The sequence below is a fragment of the Capra hircus genome, chromosome 12 (genome assembly GCF_001704415.2).
Source record: "Capra hircus breed San Clemente chromosome 12, ASM170441v1, whole genome shotgun sequence".
Lineage (NCBI taxonomy): Eukaryota > Metazoa > Chordata > Mammalia > Artiodactyla > Bovidae > Capra > Capra hircus.
The window spans coordinates 8,543,579-8,566,901 of record NC_030819.1 but is presented as its reverse complement, the minus strand read 5'-3'; the positions used below and the strand labels follow the sequence as shown (position 1 = coordinate 8,566,901).

Below are 23,323 nucleotides of genomic sequence, written 5' to 3'. Positions count from 1 at the left end.
AAGATGGTCACAGTAATCAGGCAGAGAAGCACAATTGAGTAATTGGGAGATCTGAAAATGCAATGTTCCTTGATTACTATTATAGCTAGAGAAACAGAGCAAATCCCAAGGGATCTAAAGCAGCCTTGTTTTTAATATTGAGTAGCCTCTGTATTATGCCAATTTCAAATATATTATATAGGATGTCACTTTTTTTTTCTAATGCTTTCTAAGCCCAGGGTTGGATTGTTTATATATAATTCAACACACACAATACGATGAGAAAAATACCATTTTTGCCAGTATTTTAAGATTTTTTGATGTGGACCATTTTTGAAGTTATTGAATTTGGCACAATACTGCTTCTGTTTTATTTTTTGACCACGTGGCATGTGGGATCTTAGCTGCCTGACCAAGGATCCAACCTACACCCTCTACATTGGAAGGCAAAGTCTTAGCCACTGGACCACCAGGGAAGTCCCATTTTGCCTATATTTTAGATGTAAAAAAAAAGTTTAAAGTATAATTTGTTTGGTGTCTTATGGGAACCCACTCTAGTATTCTTCCCTGGAAAACCCCATGGACATAGGAGTCTAGAGGGCTATAGTCCATGGGGTCACAAAGAGTCAGATACAACAGAGTGACTGATCTCAACTAAAAAGAAATGGAGTGGGAAGTATAGACTCTTTTCCAGGATGATTTCGTACACAGGCCCACAGCTTTTATTTTCAATTTCAACACTCAAAACACTTTGAAAATATCCAAAGGTGTTTTGTTGTGTTTTGCTGGTAGCTCATTTAGTGGCAAAAGTCTGACCTGACCTACGACTTATTTATTGTATTATTTATAAAAGACACTTACTCCTTGGAAGGAAAGTTATGAACAACCTAGATAGCATATTTAAAAGCAGAGACATTACTTTGTCAACAAAGGTCCATCTAGTCAAGGCCATGGTTTTTCCAGTGGTCATGTATGGATGTGAGAGTTGGACTGTGAAGAAAGCTGAGCACCGAAGAATGGATGCTTTTGAACTATGATGCTGGAGAAGACTCTTGAGAGTCCCTTGGACTGCAAGGAGATCCAGCCAGTCCATCCTAAAGGAGACCAGTCCTGGGTGTTCATTGGAAGGACTGATGCTGAAGCTGAAACTCCAATACTTTGGCCACCTCATGTGACGAGTTGACTCATTGGAAAAGACCGTAATGCTGGGAAGGATTAGGGCCAGGACAAGAAGGGGATGACAGGGGATGAGATGGTTAGCTGGCATCATTGACTCAACGGACATGGGTTTGGGTGGACTCCGGGAGTTGGTGATGTACAGGGAGGCCTGGCGTGCTGCAGTTCATGGGGTTGCAAAGAGTCGGACACGACTGAGTAACTGAACTGATCTGAACTGATCCTTATTTTTCTGAAGGCTGATGTTCTACTATAGAAATATTAACGCGTTGGTTACGGGGGGCTGATTGAGACAATTCTGGAGTGAGATATCACTCTTAAAACACCTGGAATATTCTGCACTCCAAAACGAGGTTTGGGGTAAAGGATATAAAATTGGTCATGTGAAATGAGAAGAAAGGGTGAAAAGTGAAATAAATTATGAAATTAAGATAGGTCTGTGCAATAAATACATACAGGCTGTTTCCACTTAGTACCCCCTTGCCCAGAACAATGGCTGACCCTTAGTCAGGCCTGAGGGATGGATGGTGAAGACAGATAACAAAGATGGCGGGCTGCTCTTTGTATTTACCCCATGAGGGGGCAACGAGGGGGCAGCCTAGGACAAGCTGGCCTTGATGATGACACTGTCATCTTTGCTTGCATCCCTCTGTCCCTGGAGGAAGAGCAGGCCTTCCTGTAGGGGAGTCTGGTTCCAGGCCAATCCTAAGCAGCCTGACCATGGGCAACGACCAGGCTTTGCCTGGAAGGTCCCTGTGGAAGGGAAGTTGCCCTGCCCCTCCGTCTCGGGCACAGCCCTGCACCACAGTCTCTGGAGGGAATTTCCAGGCTGCCTGCTCAGGTCTCTGGCTTCCTGGCCTTTCCTCAGAGGGGCTTCTATGGCGGCGTTCAGCACTTTTCCCCACCTTGACTCAGCATGTTTTCACTCCCAGCCCTTCCTCTAGGCATGCCCCCCACCCTTACCCCCACTCCCTGGCCCATAAGAGGGCAGGAACTTTGTTCAGGACTCCCAGGGAATGCCCAGACCCCTCTCTCCCCTCCACACCAGGGCCGATCCACCAGCCCCTCACCCTGCCCTGCCCAGTGGGCAGAAGGGGACCCGGGCAGCCATGCCCGCTCCTACCTGCCGCCTGCACTGGGGCAGTAAGTGAACCAAGGCTCGCCATGACGTTGGGCTCACTGTCCTCCAAGACCACCTCGACACCTGCCGGCTCAACACCTGTCTCAGGGCAGTCCCAGTGCCGGGCCCTGCAGCTGCCTCTGGAAACCGCCTGCTGCCCTTCTCCTGACCTCGTGCCATCTTTGTTGCCCCCTCCTTGCACTCTTTTATCAACGTTTAATCACGATCATGCTTTCATCCACTTAAAAGTTCCTTGGCTTTATGTCCTCCTCTTGACATCGACTGTTCTTTCTCCTTTAAGTTCTGGAACAAGACATGGCTCACTTCAGACCTTCAGCACAAGCCCCGGAAAGAACACTGTTCTCTGCACTTCATCCGGCTTCATCCTGCTCTTCTTCACTAACCTCCTGTTCCACAGAGTCTTTCTGGATTTTTCCACCCCTGGTTGTGCCCCTTCCCTCTGGGTTCCCAGTGTTTGCCTTTATCAAAGCCCGTCCTGCTTGATATTTGCTTAGTGATTACCTGCCTCTCAACTGGACTTATATCTCAGGATCACCAAGACTGCCTGGTTTTTGATAGACACTCAATAGATGCTTGGCGATGAGTAACACATTTAGTACAAGATTAAAAACAAAACAAAACAAAACAATAACCCAGAGTTTATTAGTCTATCTGTTAAGATTTAAAACAAACAAACCAACCCAGGCTATATTAGTCTATCCATTATGATACAGATAACTTTACCCTTAGAGCTTTTTTTTTTTTGGATGTATTATTTGTTGTTCTTACCCCAAGACAATTCTTCTCATATAACAGACCTTACTATTTCAGTTTATGGTGATAAACTTTGCCTTGGTCATTATATTTTTTTCATATTTCTAAATCTTCATGGAGTTAAACTTCAGGGTCCTTCTGATTAGGGACTGATTAGTTTTTTTATGGATTGATTGGTTTTTAACTTTCTTTTCAACCCACGTGAATCTTAATGAGAATACAGAGATATGAACTAGATGATCTTTTGAAGACAATTCAAATCTGAAGAGTTTATGAAATTTATATACTGAACATCAAAAGTCTCTTCTAGATTATGCCTGACATAAAATATACATGAACTATAAAACGGATTTAAAATGTTACCTCTCACAAACACATAAAGGCAAACTTCAAACATTTTAAAATTAATAATTTAAAAATTCTGCTATATTTTCATTTATAGGTACTAAGAACCCTATCATCCATCTTTATTGGTTTCTGCATCTCATTCTATTAGTTTCCAGAATTTTAGAATTGACACATAATCTGACAATGCTGAAAATATGCTCAGACACCTGTATTCTGTAGAAGAGACCACTGTGAATATTAAAATCGAATTACTCCAAGTTATTAAAAAAGTCACTATTTTTTAAGCCTCGGCTAAAGTGAAATGACATTGACGTTAAGCATTATTACTAAAATAAAAGTAACTGAATTACACTGACTGCAGTTTTTGCTCTTACCCTTGGGAATGTCGTGAATCGATCCAGCTCTTCGACAAAGCAGAACATCTGCAGGCTAATCGCCGACATAACGATCAAGAGGCTGGCGGTGAACACAACCAGACTCCCAAGCTTTTTCCCAGGACCAAAGATCTTGTACACAAAGTCTTCTAATGCAGGTGAGATCTTAATAAGCCGAACGACCCGAAGAACCTGTTGTAGGAGAGAAAAACACACACGCTCGACCGTTAACGCTGAATCTTAAATAAGTCCATACTAAAATCTCATTTTTTATAGCACTCTATAAAATCGCATTTTCCATCTGAGTATTTAGTGATGAAACACTTTAAGAGCTAAGATATTAGCCTAGTTCAGTGCCTGCTGTACAATAAGAACTCAACAAATCCCAAAGGAATGAAGGCAGGAAAATGGTGACAACTCACTGTTTTAACATATGCTGTGATAATTCAAAGTGGCATTAATTAACACTATTGTTGAAATAAAGCTGACAATTTTTCGTAATGTTCAAATACCAAAGAAAACATTAGTTCAATACTAGCTATATTCATTGTCATAAAACAGTCCTTCCTAGGGATTACTGTACATTCATAAAGCAATTTTAAAAATCTTTCCATCAGGGAGTCTTTATTCATGGCTAGACTGTTACCGTAAGACCCATTCTATCCTTCCTTTAATTAATAGAACTTTCTGAATTTTAGCCTAGCAATTAGTTACCCAAGGTTATAAGCTGCATTTTCTAGCCCCACTTACAAGCGTGGCTGGTGGATTAGGTTCAGACCTCTGGAATGTGAAAGGAAGTAATTTTTACACCTTATTTTTTTCTTTAATATTTCAAGTGTTTTTATTCTGAGCAGTTGGTACAAAATATAATGACATGTGTCTTATTCTGTATAGTTCACTCTGTAGAAGCTCTCAACCTCTGATCTGGTCTACTTTTACGGATTTAACAGACCCTTTCCGTTCAGTACAGACCCTTACATTCACTTTATTCTCCTATATCTTTCCTTCTTGCTCTCACTGGCAATTGAGTTTTGGCATGTGCATTTTTAGAATTCTTTGAGGAACTCCAGATTCAGAGATGCTGGGATGCAGACTGAGTTCATGGTCAGACAAGGTGGATTAAATGGGAACAAAACAGGAACCATGAAATTAAATACATTTGGCCTGGACACTTGTTATACCCTCCTCTAGCTGGGCGATGAGAACAACTGGAGTTGCCCATTTGGATCAGAAAGAAAAGCTTCATATAGAAGGTGACAGCTTCAAACCAACCCAATAGGCTGGCTTTCTGGATGACCACAGGGAACAGGCAGCTTCCCTGGGGGCTCAGATGGTAAAGAATTCGCCTGCAATGCAGGAGACTTGGTTTTGATCCCCAGGTCAGAAAGATCCCCTCAGAGAAGGAAATGGCAGCCCATTCCATTATTCTTGCCTGGAGAATTCCATGGACAGAGGATTTGAGTTGGCGGGCGGGTGGGAGGGGGTGGATTTCAGTCCATGGGGTCACAAAGAGAAGGACACAACTGAATGACTTTCACTCACTCACCAACTGGAGAAAACACACATCAACCTTATCCAAGCCCTGTATTTTTAGAACTTCATTATTTTTTAGAACTTTTTAGAACCTTGTGCTTAGCTGGTTATCTAAACACACGTTTACATGTTTTGAATATATATGCAAAAACTCCCACACGTAAGTAATTTTCTCATTCACTTAAAAAATACTATTATGTGCCAAATACAGTGTTGGACAAATAAGATTCAATGGCTATTCCTATTATACACTGAGTGTTAATATAATACAAAGGCATAGCTCTTAAGGGTATAAGATTAAAAGCATAAAGTAGAATATAATTAAAAGTTGAAGTATAAAGTACGGAAAAGTAACATTTTTCTACAAGTCTAAGATGCCATTGATTTTTTTTTTATGTGCTGTTAAGAAATTGAAAATGCTGCTGATTGAAGTATAACACATCACTGATTATAAGGCAGATCCCAGTTTGAAAGTGTTAGTCATTCAGTCGCATCTGACCCTTTGAGACCCCATGGACTGTAGCAGCCTGTCAGGCCCTTCTGTCCATGGAATTCTCCAGGCAAGAATAATGGCTTGGGTTACTGTTTCCTTCTCCAAGTGATCTTCCCTACCCGGGGATCGAACTGGGGTTTCCTGCCTTACAGGCAGAATCTTTACCATCTGAGTCACCAGGGAAGACAGATTCCAGTTTAGAGATGTTAAAATAGAAAAACTGTGGTCTTGGTATAAATGAAAGATGATAATTGAAACAGTAGTTCAAGATGGTTCAATATCAGTATGAACTTATGGTATCTTTGAAGGCTTCTCAGGAGAAAACAGAATACGGTAAGGAAAAGGAAATGCTTAAAAAGCTTATATTAAAATTTTTACACAAATAAAAACATGAGTTTGGATCTTTTCCAGCAACCCTAGCTTGCTAATCCTTCTGATTTTCCTTTGGCAAATCATTTCTACTCTGCTGTTAATCTATGAGGCCCAGAAGGGACTCCCTGACCTCCACGGTCCAAGCCTGGCCAGAGTATTCACAATGACCTCAGTCATCAGAATTTCTGCGGGGCCTAGAAGAAGTATCCTATATATTTAATCCCCAACTGGAATTACTATAAGAGCCATATAAATCCCGAGCTTCTAGGGACTTTCTTTGCCACCATATGGAGAAAGATAGCTTAAGCATTATACCTACACAGAAGAAAGGTGAGTGCAGATACGGACCGAGTCCCAGAGATACCATATTAACCTGTGAATTTGCCATCTCTGAAGTCACACTTATCTCCTACCACCAGATTCTGAATTAATAGGAACTACTGGTGGGCTATAGTCCACAGGACATCAGTGAGTCGAACATGACTGAAGCAACTTACCCTGCACATGTACTGATAGTGAATCTTATTCCTGTTGTCTGCAGAACACTGCAGCTGCATGTCTAAGCAACTAATGGACAAATGTTTAAAGAAGTTGACAAAATGTAGATGTTATTCATGTTCATTTAAAACACTTCCCAGGTGGCTTGGTGGTAAAGAATCTAACTCCTGCCAGTGCAGGGGACACAGGAGAAGTGGGTTCAAACCCTAGGTTGGGAAGATTCCCCTGGAGAAGGAAATGGCAACCCACTCCACTGTTCTTGTCTAGGAAATCCCATGGACAGAGGAGCCTGGAGGGCTACAGTCTATGGGGTTGCAAAGAGTCAGACTAGACTGAGCAACTGAACACCCACCCACCACACAATACACACAAAAAGAAGAAAATTTATGTGAGAAATAATATTGTTCAAATTAAACATTTATACCACAGACAGGTTTAAGTTACCAATTTTTCCCACTATAATTTTTAACAAGGACTTTCAAACCAGAGCATATTACACTTGGGTCATTTTTGCAAATAACAAACAGCTTTATCATAAGAACTATTAAAAGTAACACTCGTATTAACATCCAGAATAATAATATGAAAAGTTTTACATATTTATCAGACTTATTTATTCTCAGACATAAATGATTCACTATCTAATCGTTAAACAGCTGAGTCCAGGAAAGTTCACAGGAACAATTTAACTGATCTATCGCTCACAGTACCCTGTGTTTCCTCCACTTGAATTAAAATCATATTTAAAAGACTGCCTAAGCAATTCTGAATCGTGTCCCAAATTCTAATGAAAACAGCCTATGTACATCTGTGCGATTTTGATAAATTAATATTTCACGAGCTGGAAGAAATAGAACTTAACACAATTCCCGCACTGGTGATTTGATCCGCATTTTCAGAGGGGGTAAGCCTGCATCGTGGCAAGGCAGAATCCTTATCGGTGACTCTAATTACGCCTTTCATTTATTTGAGGATAAGTCTGCTTTTCACTCTGTCTACCCAATAAAGCCTTTGGATTCTGTATTAAATCACATACAAAATAAAGTACACCAGACATTCAAAGATAAGCACGGTAGGACATTCTGTGGTTGTTCTTAAAGCATATTTTCTTGGTCACATTTCTAAGTCTGTCATTAAAAGTCACTCTGCTGATTAATAGTGAGATACTGTAAAAGTTGGGCTTCCCAGGTGGCAAAGAATCCGCCTGCCCATGCAGAAGCCTGGCTGGCTACAGCCCATGGGGTTGCATAGAGTCGGACATGACTGGATGCACAGCCACGGCACGACTGTAAAAACTGCGTGGTTAAGAACATGAACTACTCGGGGGATTTCTCTGATGTTCCAGTGGTAAAAATTTCCCTTTGAATGTGGGTTTGATCCTTGGTCGGGGAGCAAAGATCCCATGAGCCCCACAGCCACAAAACAGAAACAATACAGTAACCAATTCAATAATGACTTTAAAAATGGTCCACATGGAAAAAAAAAAAGTCTTTAAAATAGAAGAATGTGAACTATGAGATTAAACCTTTTGGGAATGAGTTTCCACCAGTTGCTGGCTGTGTGGTCTTTGGTGAGTTACTCAGTCTCCAAGGAAGCAGTTTACACGTATATTCTCTATCTACCAAGAAACAAATGGAAACATGAACTTGGCAGGATGTCTGCACACCCTAGGTGCACAAAAAGTACCAGCCAGTGTCCTCACTCTGCTATGTTAGAACCAGAGATGAAAGTGAAAGTGTTAGTTGCTCAGTCGGGTCCGACTCTGCAACCCATGATCTACAGCCCACCAGGCTCCTCTGTCCATGGAATTCTCCAGGCAAGAAGCCTGGAGTGGGTTGCCATTCACTTCTCCTGAGGATCTTTCCGACCCAAGGATCAAACCTGGGTCTCTTGCACTGCAAGCAGATTCTTCACCATTATGTAAAGATTCTGTGACTTTCAGTGGGACAATGCTGCCTCTGTTCACTCCATCAAGCACACGTTCCCCTCAAGACAGGGGTCACGTGGTTCCCTCTACCTGGAATGTGTCCCCCACAGACCTTCTCAAGATTTGCTCTTTCTCTGCCCAAATGTCCCTTCTTGAAAGAGGGCTTCCTTGGACAAACTTAGCCAAAACAGCACCCTCACCCCACAGCTTCTCCTTTTCACCCCACTTGCTCCTTCTGAATCGCATTTCCAGCACTGCTATTCCCTTCATGAACTTGAATGTGAAATGCTTGCCGTCTAGAATGCCAGTTTCCTAAGGTGGGGATCTTCTCTGTCTTGCTCACCTCTCTCCCTCAAGTCTGGAACTGTGCCTGACACATAGGAGGTGCTTCGGAAATACCACCTGGATAAATAGACAGGTGATACCAACTCTCAGAGATAACTGATACAAGGGAGACGTTTTGTACACAAATATTGACAGCAGGAGGAGAAGGGGACAACAGAGGATGAGATGGTTGGATGGCATCACTGACTTGATGGACATGAGTTTGAGCAAGCTGTGGGAGTTGTTGATGGACAGGGAAGCCTGGCACGCTGCAGTCCATGGGGTCATAAAGAGTTGGACATGACTGAGCAACTCAACTGAATATCAACTCTCAGAGATGAAGATAAAAAGGGAGACATTTTGCACTCAAATGTTGACTTTGTATAAACTGAAAAATGTGACATCCACTCCGGGAAGAACTGCTGCCAACATGATGAAGCAAGGTCAAGTGAGACGAGAAACAAGCCTGAAGACCAACCAGGGAGATCAAAGTCCGCCCATAAAGAACCAATCTGTTCAAGACAGTGGGTTCCCCATCTGTGAATCTGCAAAAATCCCGAGACATCTAAGCTTCTTGAGAGACTAAACGAGGCAGTGTCTAATGATCTCATTAGAAAAATATAAACTTGGCCATGGATACAGAGAGACGAATGAAAATCACTCAACTACTAACAAAAAATTAAACTATTACAAATTATATAGGCACTAACATTGTTAACTTTGGGAAGTTCCTGGCGGTCCACGGGTTAGGACCCTGTGCACTCACTGTTGTGGGCTTTGGTTCAATCCCTAGTTGGGGAACTAAGATCCCACAAGCTTCACGGTATGGCCAGAAAAAAAAAATGCAAACTTCACTGGCCAGGCATTATGTGACCATATCTATAGCTATATGTCTATATATATATATATATACACACACACACAATGATTATAGCCACACATACCAATTTTAGATATTTTGCGTATAACAGACTAGAAGAAAAGAACCCAGAGATGGTGACTATTAACAATTTGTAATAATTTGGGTTATTTCTTTTCAGCCATTTTTTCATTTATAGGTATTTTATAAACATATAAACTACCTCTGTTATTTATAGGCTGGATTTGTAGCTATACCTGTTATATACTTTTATACTATGTAAATAAAACAATCATATACTTTAAGTTACTACGTGAGCTCAGTCGCTTTAGTCGTGTCCGACTCTTTGCTACCCCGTGGACTGTAGCCCTCCAGGCTCCTCTGTCAATGGGATTCTCCAGGCAAGAATGCTGGAGTGGGTTGCCACGCTCTTTTCCAAGGGATCTTCCTGACTGAGGGATTGAACCCATGTCTCTTATGTCTTCTGCACTGGAAGGTTGGTTCTTTACCACTATTCATCATAATCATTTTTATGGTCAAATTTCCATATGGCTTACCAAGCTATTCCTCACATTTATCATTTAAACAGTTCCCATTTTTTCTCTCATCAATAATCCTAGACTAAATATCTTTGTTTGCAAAACTTTGACCTATTTGTAACATTTCAATGAAAAATTATCTGAGAGAAATGTGAATAATTTTAAAGCAAGCCCTGAATATATTTTATCTGGTATCCTTGCTGAAAGAGGCATCAATGTCTTTCTTAATTTGGTTAATTTAACAGGTTTATTAAAAAAGATATGTTATAGCTTTAACTATGAGGCATATTTTCTGTAATTATGTACAATGATTCTCTAACATTAGGTACTAAACGTGCATGTTGATTCTGTGAATCTAGACAGCAGTGCCCAAGAGCATATAATGATACGTGCTTGGAAAGCATATTTTGTATCAAGAGTTTTAAATGTGTATGTCTCCTGCCCCAGCCATCTCACTTATGATAACCAAGCCTGAGGATATAACCCAACAAGTGATAAGGGATTTTCGCTCAAAGATGTTGACAGTACTGAAAGCTCAAACGATGATGCCCTCTGTGAGTTCAATATGCTTGGCTGTGATTACTGGAGACTCAGTTTTTTGTGTGTGTTTGTGGGGTATGTTTTTCGTTTTTGTGAATTGTATTTTCATGTCCTTTTTTCTAGGTATCAGAAGTATTCAGTTTCAGGTTGCAATCTGGCAGTTGAAGTTAATATTGCTCTGAATATGACAGCTTCGGTATCACCAATAAATAAGTTCATCAGTGAAGCTGGAATGTATTTTCTTTCATCTAAGGAATCAGAATCTTCTTTCTCTGCATAGTTTTTAGAAATTCTCCTGCCATTTAATTCTCCAACTCTTGAAAATATCTATTAAGGAAACAATGCAACTTCTGACATTTACATGACAAATTATACAAATGACCAAATTTCGACTCACAAAATGACTATATTTGAGATTTTTAAAATTAGGATATCCCATATACGTATATTTTGACCAAGTATTTAAAATATCACTCAGCACATGGTTATTGCTAACAAAGAACATAACATTAATACTCACTTTTGTTTACTGAACAGTTATGAAGTAATATGATTTAATATAATGCACTTAAAAACAATAGATACTCAGTTATTATTAAGTAAAAATTACAGATATTATAATTTAATGATCACAAGGGAATTTATAGGCATTTTAAAATAATAAAGTATGACTATACTCTGTAAAGGTAAGTTTTATTTTTTATTGTTTCAATTTCAAGTACTGTTGACCAAACAAATTTAGGCTTATTAAGGAGGGAGGTCTACTCTTGGAATTAAAGTCACATATAAAGTCATATATCAATTTCAAAATTTAATATGCATGCTCAGATTATAATACTCATGTGACTATAAAACATGTATGTCTATTGTACTGTGCTAACTTTTTATGAACTGTATGAAAAACACCTCCATTTATTACTATGAATTTTTATGAGTTTACAAACAGTAATTTCTAATTTATTTTTTGCCATGCCATGAGATATGTAGGATCTTAGTTTCCTGACCAGGGATTGAACCTGTGCTCCCTGCAGTGAAGTACAGAGTCCTAATCACTAGACTGCCAGGGAAGCCCATTGTATTTGATTTACCTCATTTATTTTTGGTTATAGCAGCACACATGAGATCTTAGTTCCTGGGCAGGAATCAAACCAGCGTCCCCTATATTAACAAGCTCAGCGTTTTAATCTCTGGACCACCAAGGAAGTCCCTACGACTTATGAATGTGCTATTTTTGGCATTTAAGATGTCACTGAGCCCATCTCAAGTTTGTTGTTACTAAGGTTGTTGCAATATCTAGTTGTTAGAATGCATGTATATTCTCTGGAAAGAAAACAATTCTAAAGAAAAATAGGCATTATGTGTATTACCTGAAAGTATGTGAACTGGGAATGATAAAGGTCTGGATATGCATGAAGAGTGGTTCCAATTACGAGTAGCAGCTCGAATTTGTGGAGAGATGAGCTAATATATCCAGTGAATCCCAAACACCATATCTTCAGAAGTGCTTCCAAATCAAAAAGTACTGTAAAAGCCACCTAGAGGAAAAAAGAGTGAAATTAAAATCAACCCTCAATTTATTTCAAAATATGTCATGTGTTTGTTAGTGCATGAATTTTCATCACTAGCATAAAAAAATGAGAAGATATGTTACATAAAAATCTAGAATGAAATTTTATTAAAAAGATGGTTTTAAAATATACCAACTAGAACATCACAGACCAAATGTATCTTCAGTGATCAGAGAAGCATGTAAAAGTATTGTTTCTGAGAGGTATTATTTCATTAATTTCCTCTAAATTTTCAAGACCTGTACTTAGAGTACTTCTTTTTTTATTTTCCCCAGAAAGAACTGGTTGACCAGGCAACATGAGGTATCTTAAAATTTGGTACCCCTTTAAATCAACTTCCCGGTGGACATTTCCCAGACCTGAAGGTAAAGTGACTTTGAATTTCAATCCCACGTGGGCAGGCATGTGCTGACTGATTTTCAGTAAAGCATACTCTTTTTCTATTCTTCTGGAGTCAGGATCATGACTGAAGTTTTCCTCACGATTTCCTTTTGATGGAGGGACATATTCCTTCTCTCACAGAGGTAAAGACCTCATGTGTCCTGATGCTATATAGCCCCGCCTTCTATCCAGGTTACAGCTCTTAGTAAGGCATGTTCTAGGTGATAAGAACATGCAGACACCCTCAGGGCAGCTACTGGCCCTGGGGCCCCCTAGGAGTTCTTCATTCACATCAAAACACTTTTTTGACCTTGAGAATATTCCTCTAATTTTTGCATGTTCTGCTAAGCATTTTAAATGTTTTACTATTCTAGGTATTACTCTTAATAGTTTCATAGATAATTTTCAGCCACTTCTGGGGACCACGTTCTATGTGTTTCCTAAAATCAATAAGCTATTTGTGTTTAAACAGGATCATATTTTCTATGATTAAAAAAAAAAATCTTGAACCTTTTTTGCCCCAGTCTGTAATCAACCATTTCTTCTGTAAGGGCATATTTTCTATGATTTTTAATAGGAAAATTTAGCCTTCTTACATTTAGTGTGCCAAAGGTATACCTAGTCTTATGTTTCGTTTATTGTGTGTCATTGATATTTATCTTTTAACTTTTTCTTGTCCTTTCTGGCTTGGGAAAATCGTTGTTAATGTCTTTTTCTTCCTTGTTTATTTAGACTCTATTTTTCTAATCTCCCAGTTTAAGGCTCAACTGTCATATATTAATCTATACCTTTTTATTATTGCATCCAAATTAAATAATTGCAAACTCCTCTCTTGCACAAAAGGGCTTGCTCACTCTTCCCTCACACCCTTCAGTTCAGTTCAGTTGCTCAGTTGTGTCTGACTCTTTTGAATCATAGCTCGCCAGGCCTCCCTGTCCATCACCAACTCCTGGAGTTCACTCAGACTCATGTCCATTGAGTCAGGGATGCCATCCAGCCATCTCATCCTCTGTCGTCCCCTTCTCCTCCCGCCCCCAATCCCTCACAGCATCAGAGTCTTTTCCAATGAGTCAACTCTTCGCATGAGGTGGCCAAAGTACTGGAGTTTCAGCTTTAGCATCATTCCTTCCAAAGAAATCCCAGGGCTGATCTCCTTCAGAATGGACTGGTTGGATCTCCTTGCAGTCCAAGGGACTCTCAAGAGTCTTCTCCAACACCACAGTTCAAAAGCATCAATTCTTCAGCACTCAGCTTTCTTTACAGTCCAACTCTCACATCCATACATGACCACTGGAAAAACCATAGCCTTGACTAGACAGACCTTTGTTGGCAAAGTAATGTCTCTGCTTTTGAATATGCTATCTAGGTTGGTCATAACTTTTCTTCCAAGGAGTAAGCATCTTTTAATTTCATGGCTGCAGTCACCATCTGCAGTGATTCTGGAGCCCCAAAAATAAAGTCTGACACTGTTTCCACTGTTTCCCCATCTATTTCCCGTGAAGTGATGGGACCGGATGCCATGATCTTCGTTTTCTGAATGTGGAGCTTTACGCCAACTTCTTCGCTCTCCTCTTTCACTCTCCTCACACCCTCACCAACCTGCAAACTGCACAGTATCCACCTTTCACCCCCACTCCTCGTGCTACCACACCTCTTCCTAAATTTTGCTCTTTCTGAGATCATCCACCAAAGACTTCTTGTTTTTCCACACTGTGTGGCTTACGTGACCTTAGTTCTACAACCAGGGATTGAACTGTGCCCTCTGCAGTGGAAGCTTGCAGTCCTAACCACTGGTCTGCCAGGCAAGAAGTCCCAATTCTAGCTTCTTGAATAGGAATTATTGCTTTTTTTATCAAGCCCCAGGTGGAGCCAGTGGTACAGAACGTGCCTGTCAGTGTAGGAGATGCACGAGACATGGGTTCGATCACTGGGTCAGAACCCTGGAGGAGGGCATGGCCACCCACTCCAGTGTTCTTGCCTGGAGAATCCCATGGACGGAGGAGCCTGGCGGGCTACAGTCCATGGAACTGCAAAGAGTGGGACAGAAACGCCTCAGTTTGGGAACATTTTCCTCTCTCGTTTATTATTGCTCTTCCATTTCCCTTTGTTCTTCAGGGACTCCAATTATTCCAAAATCAAGTTTAGACTCCTGATTTTCCCTCTTGATTTCTACCCTTTCTTTATTTTTGCCCATTTGTTCTCTCATATAATTAGCTCTCATCAACGACCATGCCCTTTTCAGCTCATTTTTTGGAACATGTTAGTCAAAGTTCAGAAGGTCTGTTTTTTGCCTTAATTAACTATCTTTGAGACACTGGGTGGGGTGGGGGGGGGACCCTCTTCTCTGGCCTATCCATTCTACTTGATTGGGAAATTTCTGTACATATTCATCTTGGATTTCAAATTCCATCTTCATTTTCTGAGTCCCTTTGTGTGAGAATAGTTTTCTTTGCTTGCTCACTGCTATATGTTTTGTTTATTTGTCTTTAATGCTCTCAACAGTGGTGAGATTATTATTATTATTATTTTACTTTACAATACTGTATTGGTTTTGCTATACATTGACATGAATCCACCACGGGTGTACCTGAGTTCGCAATCCTGAACCCCCCTCCCACCTCCCTCCCCATTTTGATGATAAATGACCTATAACCCTACGGCCCCTTGGCTGGGCAGCAGGGGAAGGCAAAAGGAGAAGAGGGCCACCAAGGATGAGATGGTTGGATAACATCACCTACTCAATGGACATGAACTTGAGCACACTCTGGGAGATAGTGAAGGACAGAGAAGCCTGGCGTGCTGCAGTCCACGGGGTTGCAGAATTGGACACAACTCCGTGACTGAACAACAACAAGAAGGAGGAAGAAGCTGCTTTGTGTCAGGATTCCATCCCAGGCGGGTGGAATCCATTCCTAGGAGTAATTCAGCTCTTTGGGAGATTCCTTGCCTGGATCTCAGAGATCAACAGGATTCTTCTGGGTCTCCCAGGACCACAGTTCCTCGGCAGGGTCGGCCTCAGGCGGCCAAAGGACCCAGATCCTGGCCACAAGTCCCATAAGAGGCAATTAATCTCCAGCCCTGGCTTCTCAGCCGGGCCCCTGCAGCACAAGGAGGAAGTCCAGCAGCTGCCCCCTCCCCCAGGCAGAGTCTTAGAGAAACTGAAACTCCATGGGTCCATCTGAAGGCTTCCCTGCAGCCTGGCTCGGCAGTTGTATTAACAGAGGGAGAGGTGGCCAGAACCCAGGGTCCACCTCTCCCTCACCTGTGTTTTCAGACTTTCATTCGAAGCGAAGGAACGTAATTCATATCAAAGTGGCCTTTTCTGTTTTCTTTTTTTAAATCAGGGAACTACCAATAAATGCCTGAAATGCATTTGAGTAGATTGCCTAATTACACATAAATACAATTAATCACTTTACTAACTTTACATTTGCTATCAAAAGACAGATGGAACAATCTGTTTAAATGATCATAATTTATAGTAAATATGCAGTTGGATCCCTGTGCGTTATTATTCACCTGGTGGGAAAGCCATGTGCTTTTCAAAGCCACTAAAAGGCACTAAAAATGATTTGGCAAATTATTATGTGATTATGTATAAACACCAATATTCCTACTGATCTTTCCTACCAGAATTCCTGAATCCAGTTCTCCTGGGAGCAAATGCCTTGGTTACATTGTCTGTGAATGTTAACATTCACATGCTAACATGAACATTGTTAACACTGTGAATTGTTACAGGCCAGCATCCCATTCTCCAAGAAATACTGTTAGTCCCAAAGTCATAAAATTTCATGGAACAATATGATACATAAAAATATGTCGAACTTATTCATAATCATGGGTTATTCTGGCAAAGGGGAGAACTATATCAGGAATTACAGAAGGGATTTAGGAAAATTAAATTGTCAGTGTCGGTTAGAGGGTTTAGCACAGGATTTCAGTTCAGCAGAAGATAACGGTTTGGAACAATCAGGGCAGAAGCAGTGAGGAGGTAATTTTAGTAAGCTCCTTTCAATGGATGGCTCTAGCCTGAGTCAGTGAACTCAACATTGACAGTTGCTGGACAGCGTGGAACTTCCCAGTCGTAGAGCTGGCCATACAAAAGGAAGGAGGCTGGCAAGTTATCAGCAGAATCCAGTTACATGGAAGTGCTCCCCCAAAGCATCATCTACGCAGATGCCCAATTTAGAGGCTTACTGCAAACCTTTTTTGTTTTTAATTTATTGGAGTACAGCTGATTTACAATGTTGTGTTAGTTTCAGTGATTCAGCAAAGGGAGTCAGTTTACACATACATATATCCATTCTGTTCAGATTCTCTTCCCATACAGGTCATTACAGAGTACTGAGTACAGTTCCCTGTGCTATACAGCAGGTCCTTATTAGTGATCTATTTTATATATAGTAGTGTGCGTATGTCAATCTCAGTCTCCCAGTTTTTTTGTGTGTGTGCCGTGCCATGCAGCACCTGGGATCTCAGTTCTGCACCCAAGGATTGAATCCGTGCCCTCTGCAGTGGAAGTGTGGAGTCTTAACCACTGGACCGCCAGGGAAGTTCCCAATCTCCCAGTTTATCCCTCCTTCACTTCCCCCTTGGCAACCATAAATTTGTTTTCTACATCTGTGATTCCATTTCTGTTTTGCAAATATGCTCACTTGTACCATTTTTTAGATTCCATGTATAAGTGATATCATAGGACATCTGTCTTTCGCTGACTCACTTCACTCAGTATGACAATCTCCAGGTCCTCTGCAAATCCTTAGCAGTCAGCATTGCAACCTTTGGGAGTCTCCCCTTCATTACCCCTAGTCTAGGAGCACCCACGGCCCCTCCTAACTCAGCAGGCCCCACCCTGAGGAGGTCACAGTGGGACCTTTCCTCTGTCTCGAATCCTCAGAGGACATTATACCATCAGTGGGTGCTTAAAGTTGAAACTTGTCTTTTTAAGAGGGAAGGCAAGATTTGTGAGAGGAGGATACTAAAACTTTTCCTAAACATTGTTGGCCATGTTACTTGAAGAAACTTGAAAACAATACATGAAAACACCAAAATATTTCTTTCTTCTTACAATTTTTTCTAAATCAGGGATTCGCAATCTTTTTTTAACCACTCCCTGAGCCTTTTTTAGACATTTTGTTTCTAATTACTACATCATATGGAATTTTTATTAGCATATATATGTTATAAATATAAACATATCTAACTCTGCTTTATATATGGAAAGAGTAGGGGTTTTTTTGCCTCTAAGAACAGTTTTTATCCCCTTAGGGATTTTTCCCACCCCCTCTGGAGAATTTATACTATACAGATAAATCAGGTTTGATGTCACCATAGCAGAGTTTCACTAACATTTTCAGGAATGCAGGTTTTATGAGTTTTTAAAATACCACATTTTATTATTTATTTTCCAAATTTTCATCTTATACTAATAAATATGCTATGTAATATCTACTATAACCAGCCCTCTTGTCCTCAAGGAAATTATCAATAATGGAATGCAAATTTAATTAAAATTAAATAAAATGAAATAAATTTAATTAAACAAATAAAAATGATAGGAGTTACTGTTCTAAGAAACATTATTATATTTGTTCTTACGATGATAGCACATAACTTGTGAAAAGATTTTTTTTTTTAGAATGAAGAATACAAGAAATTAGTTTAATATGCTTGTTTTCCAAAAGAACGTGTAATTGGATTTGTGAGGCTAGCAGGTAAGACAAGTTGATGGCCATGTTTCTGAAGCTCAGGAGAAAAATAACTGAGTGGAAAATGACATGCTTAATATAAATGGGACAATGGAAACTGTTCTGCCCTTTTAATTCCATGAATAATGTATGAACATTGATCAGTGACAAATTATAAATGAGCTGATTGTGATACACAGGTCTGAGAAGATGAAAGAGCAGAGATACTGCCCATATGTGCAAAGATATTTGAAATATATTATCCAAGATTTGTGTTGCAAACTCTATTTCATAATTTCAGAGAAACATGATGGATATTCATTAGAAAATGAATGCACACTTATCACAAAAGAAGACTCTAGCATAAAACTCACAAGAAACACAATACAGGTACCCCTATTCTCCTAAATGAAATTTAAGTTAAATAATGCTCACATAAACGATGACCCACATCATTTCTGAGGTGTCAGTAAATCACCTGCTCTTAGTATACGGCATACCTTCAATTCTCTAGACAGCTAAAGAGCAGACTTTGGAGATGGATCATTGAATAGTCAAAAATGTCATTATTGTATTATTTTTCACCTAACAAGATACTGCTCAAATCCTTTAGAAACACATGAAGAAGCTATAGTCAAAAGAAACTTATTTGATTAAAGTTTCCCAGAAGATGAAATTAAACCCAATGATAATATGAAAGACTGCTGGTAGGATAAGATGAGTTATTTTCATAATTCAGTCATTTCTTGTGATTAATGAGCTGAAACATGGGTGTCAGATTCTGTTGGAACTAAAATAAATGGCTCTTTCACGTAATTTCATTTTAACAAATATCTTAGAGCCAAATGTCTTCAGAGGGAACCACTTTGCTAGAAAAGATAACTTTCTATAAGATGGCAAAATGAGTCCATGTTGACGAAAGGCCTTCTGCTTCAAAACACAGAACAATCAGAGAAAAACAGGAAACTGAGCAGACACCCTGGAGTTCAAAATGAGGTAAACCTGTCTCTTGACCAGAAATTAAACAAGGGCATGCTCTTAGAGCTTCATTGTTCTCTCTCGCTCTCAGCAATTGACAAGTTTCTTAAAAGAGGGATTCTGTTAAAATTTTTAATCTGTTCAAAAGGTTGTGCTGATAAATTTCTGTTAAATGTACAATCTGGTGGATATACAGATATATTTACATATTTTTATATAATAAAAAGTAAAAGTGTTAGTCACTCAATTGTGTCCAACTCTTTGAGATCTCATCAACTGTAGCCCATCAGGCTCCTCTGTCCCTGGAATTCTCCAGGCAAGAATACTGGCGTCGGTTGCCATTTCATTCTCCAGGGGATCTTCCTGACTCAGGGACTGAACTTGGTCTCCTGCACTGCAGGCAGATTCCTTACCATCTGAGCCTCCAGGCAAAAGCATTGTTTAAGTACTGTTCAAGTTAATCATTTATTAATAAATTTAATAAATAGAAATAATATTATTAAAGTGTATTAATAAATTTAATAAATACAAATACATTTATACATTGTAAAATATAATTATGTTCATTATATTAATGTATAGTAATGTGGTTTTATGTATAACAGTAATGACAATGGATTATTTTAGATCAAAATGCAAAATGAAAACTTCCAAAAGAAAGTAAATCTTTACATTGTTATGTTTATGCAGAGCCTCAAAAACAAAGAAAAGTTTCCCCTGTTTCTCAACTAATTCTAAATTTAGGTTAATTAAACCAAAGTAACTAAACCAAGGCCCCAGTCTTTCAACAGAAGCTAAGCAACTTAATTTATGCTTAAAGACTGTTTTCTAGACTGCAAGTTGACTCTTAATGATTTATTTTGGATTTTCAAAATAATTTATTCTGGAATATGTGGGAACTCAAGAAATTACTTCTCTGAAAACTCATGGCCTCTGGTGATCTATTTTAAAAATAAACTTTATAAAATATTACATAATGTTATTTCCTTAAATACTGTATCATTATAGTCCATAAACTTGAATTGCTGTTATTATAGCCATTTTGAGGATTAACAGACATAATAAATTCCTTTAAAGCACTTGGCAACATAATGCAACTTCTAAAAAAAAATGGCAGCTATTATGTTGTTAGTCTTACTATATTTGAATTCAACACAAAGGGATGTTCGTTGACATGCTCTGTATCTCTAGAGGCTGCCTTGGTGGCTCAGGTGGTGTTTCTACAGCTTAAACCAAGATCAAGCTCATTGCTTATTTTCGTAAAGAAAGTTTTGTTGGCATACAACCACTCTGAGGCCACACTCCCTTCTGCATAACAACAGCAGAGTTGAGTAGCTGAAGCAGAGGACACGTGGTCTGAAAAGTCTGAAATGTTTACTGTCTGGCTCTGCAAGAAAAAAGTCTGTTGACTCTTGGCTTAAGCCCAAACCATCTTTATCAATTTTTTTCAAAAGAGAATATTTTATAAAAAAAAAAATCATGTGATTAAACTCACCACTTTGACTTGTGTAGAAGTTCCTGATACAAAGAAAAGAGATAATGTGATTGGAATAAAGATCAAGCACACTTTGGGAAACTCAGATACACCTCATCAATTAAGAGATGTGGAACAAATTCTGAATGTTTCAGTAGTTCAAGAATAAAGCGATACCTATTTTTTTTGAAGTGAACTAAATCTCTACTATGTTGTTGGTGAAAATCAAGTTTACTTTCAGTGGTTTGGGAAGTGGGCAACAATTAATAGAAAGATAGCATGTGCCATATTTTACCATGCAATCCCACCTGACTCAAAGAGTCGACCCATTGGGAAAAACCCTGCCTGATGCTGGAACAGACTGAAGTCAGGAGGAGAAGAAGATGACAGAGGATGAGATGGTTGAATGGCATCACTGACTCAATGGACATGAGTTTGAGTAAACTCCAGGAGATGGTGAAGGACGGGGAAGTCTGGCATGCTGCAGTCCATGGGGTTGTGAAGAGTCAGACACGACTTAGTGACTGAACAACAGTCAGTCACTGTTGATTTTTTAAATTAAAAAATAGTACTATTGGAATTTCTTGGTGGCACAGTGGTTAAGAATCCATTTACCAATGCAGAGGACACAGGTGTGATCCCTGGTCTGGGAAGATCCCACATGCCTTGGGGCAATGAAACTAGCGCGTCACAACTTCTGAGCTGCAACTACTGAAGCCGTGTGCCTACAGTCTGTGCTCTGCAACAAGAGAGGCCTCTGCCATGGGAAGACCCACCCTGCTGCAAATAGAGAAAGCCTGCACAGAGCAATGAAAACCCAGTGCAGCCAAAATAAATTAAAACATAAATTTACTTTTTAAAATAGTACTATATACAAAAAAGAACAGCAAGGATTTTTCAACTACCATTGGATGCTACCTATACCCTTAAATAGTATCAGTGAACTCTACAATATTAGAACATTTGAGATTTTGTTGGAATTTCTTATAGTATGATCATCAGTTGGGTCATTTGTAGTGGATTTGAGGTGGATAAACCTAGAGTCTGTCAAACAGAGTGAAGTAAGTCAGAAATAAGTCAGAAAGAGAAAAACAAATTTCATGTATTGACAAGAAGTAGAAAATGAAGGAGGGCAAAGACTAACAGAATTTTGCCAAGAGAACGCACTGGCCATAGCAAACACCCTCTTCCAACAAAACAAGATAAGACTCTACATGTAGACATCACCAGATGGTCAATACTGAAATCAGATTGATTATATTCTTTGCAGCCAAAGATGGAGAAGCTCTATACAGTCAGCAAAACCAAGACTGGGAGCTGACTGTGGCTCTGATCATGAGCTCCTTATTGCAAATTAATTAAATTGAAGAAAGTAGGGAAAAACACTAGAACATTCAGGTATGATCTAAATCAAATCCCTTACGATTACACAGTGGAAGGGACAAATAGATTCGAGGGATTAGATTTGATTGACAAGAGTGCCTGAAGAACTATGGATGGAGGTTCGCGACATCGTACAGGAGGCAGGGACCAAGACTATCCCCAAGAAAAAGAAATGCAAAAAGGCAAAATGGTTGTCTGAGGAGGCCTTAAAATGGCTGAGAAAAGAAGAGAAGCTAAAGGCAAGGAGAAAAGGAAAGATATACGCATTTGAATGCAGAGTTCCAAAAAATAGCAAGAAGAGATAAGAAAGCCTTCCTCAGCGATCAATGTAAAGAAATAGATGAAAACAGTAGCATGAGAAAGACTAGCGATCTCTTCAAGAAAATTAGAGATACCAAGGGAACATTTCATGCAAAGATGGGCTCGATAAAGGACAGAAATGGTATGGACCTAACAGAAGCAGAAGATATTAAGAAGAGGTGGCAAGAGTACTCAGAAGAACTGTACAAAAAAGATCTTCATGACCCAGATAACCACGATGGTGTGATCACTCAGCTACAGTCAGATATCCTGGAGTCCGAAGTCAAGTGGGCCTTAGGAAGCATCACTATGAACAAAGCTGGTAGAGGTGATGGAATTCCAGCTAAGCTATTTCAAGTCCTAAAGGATGATGCTGTTAAAGTGATGCACTCAATTTGCCAGTAAATTGGGAAAACTCAGCAGTGGCCACAGGACTGGAAAAGGTCAGTTTTCATTCCAATCCCTAAGAAAGGCAATGCCAAAGAATGTTCAAACTACCGCACAATAGCATTCATCTCACACTAGCAAAGTAATGCTCAAAATTCTCCAAGTGAGGCTTCAACAGTACATGAACCAAGGACTTCCAGATGGAGGTCAAGCTAGATTTAGAAAAGGTAGAGGAAGCAGAGATCAAATTGCCAACATCCGTTGAATATGACAAAGCAAGGGAATTCCAGAAAAATATTTACTTCT

The 23,323-nt window shown here is 39.6% G+C and overlaps 1 protein-coding gene across 2 annotated transcripts in view; it reads right to left on the bottom strand.

Moving 5' to 3' along the window:
• NALCN (sodium leak channel, non-selective) overlaps nucleotides 1-23,323 on the bottom strand; it is a 302,346-nt gene that overhangs the window by 154,225 nt on the left and 124,798 nt on the right. For both annotated transcript variants that reach the window (XM_018056384.1, XM_018056385.1), the window contains 2 exons: nucleotides 12,224-12,391; nucleotides 3,772-3,963 (listed from right to left, as the gene is read on the bottom strand). In XM_018056384.1, the coding sequence (XP_017911873.1) occupies nucleotides 3,772-3,963; nucleotides 12,224-12,391 (360 nt within the window). The remainder of the gene's footprint in view (nucleotides 1-3,771; nucleotides 3,964-12,223; nucleotides 12,392-23,323) is intronic.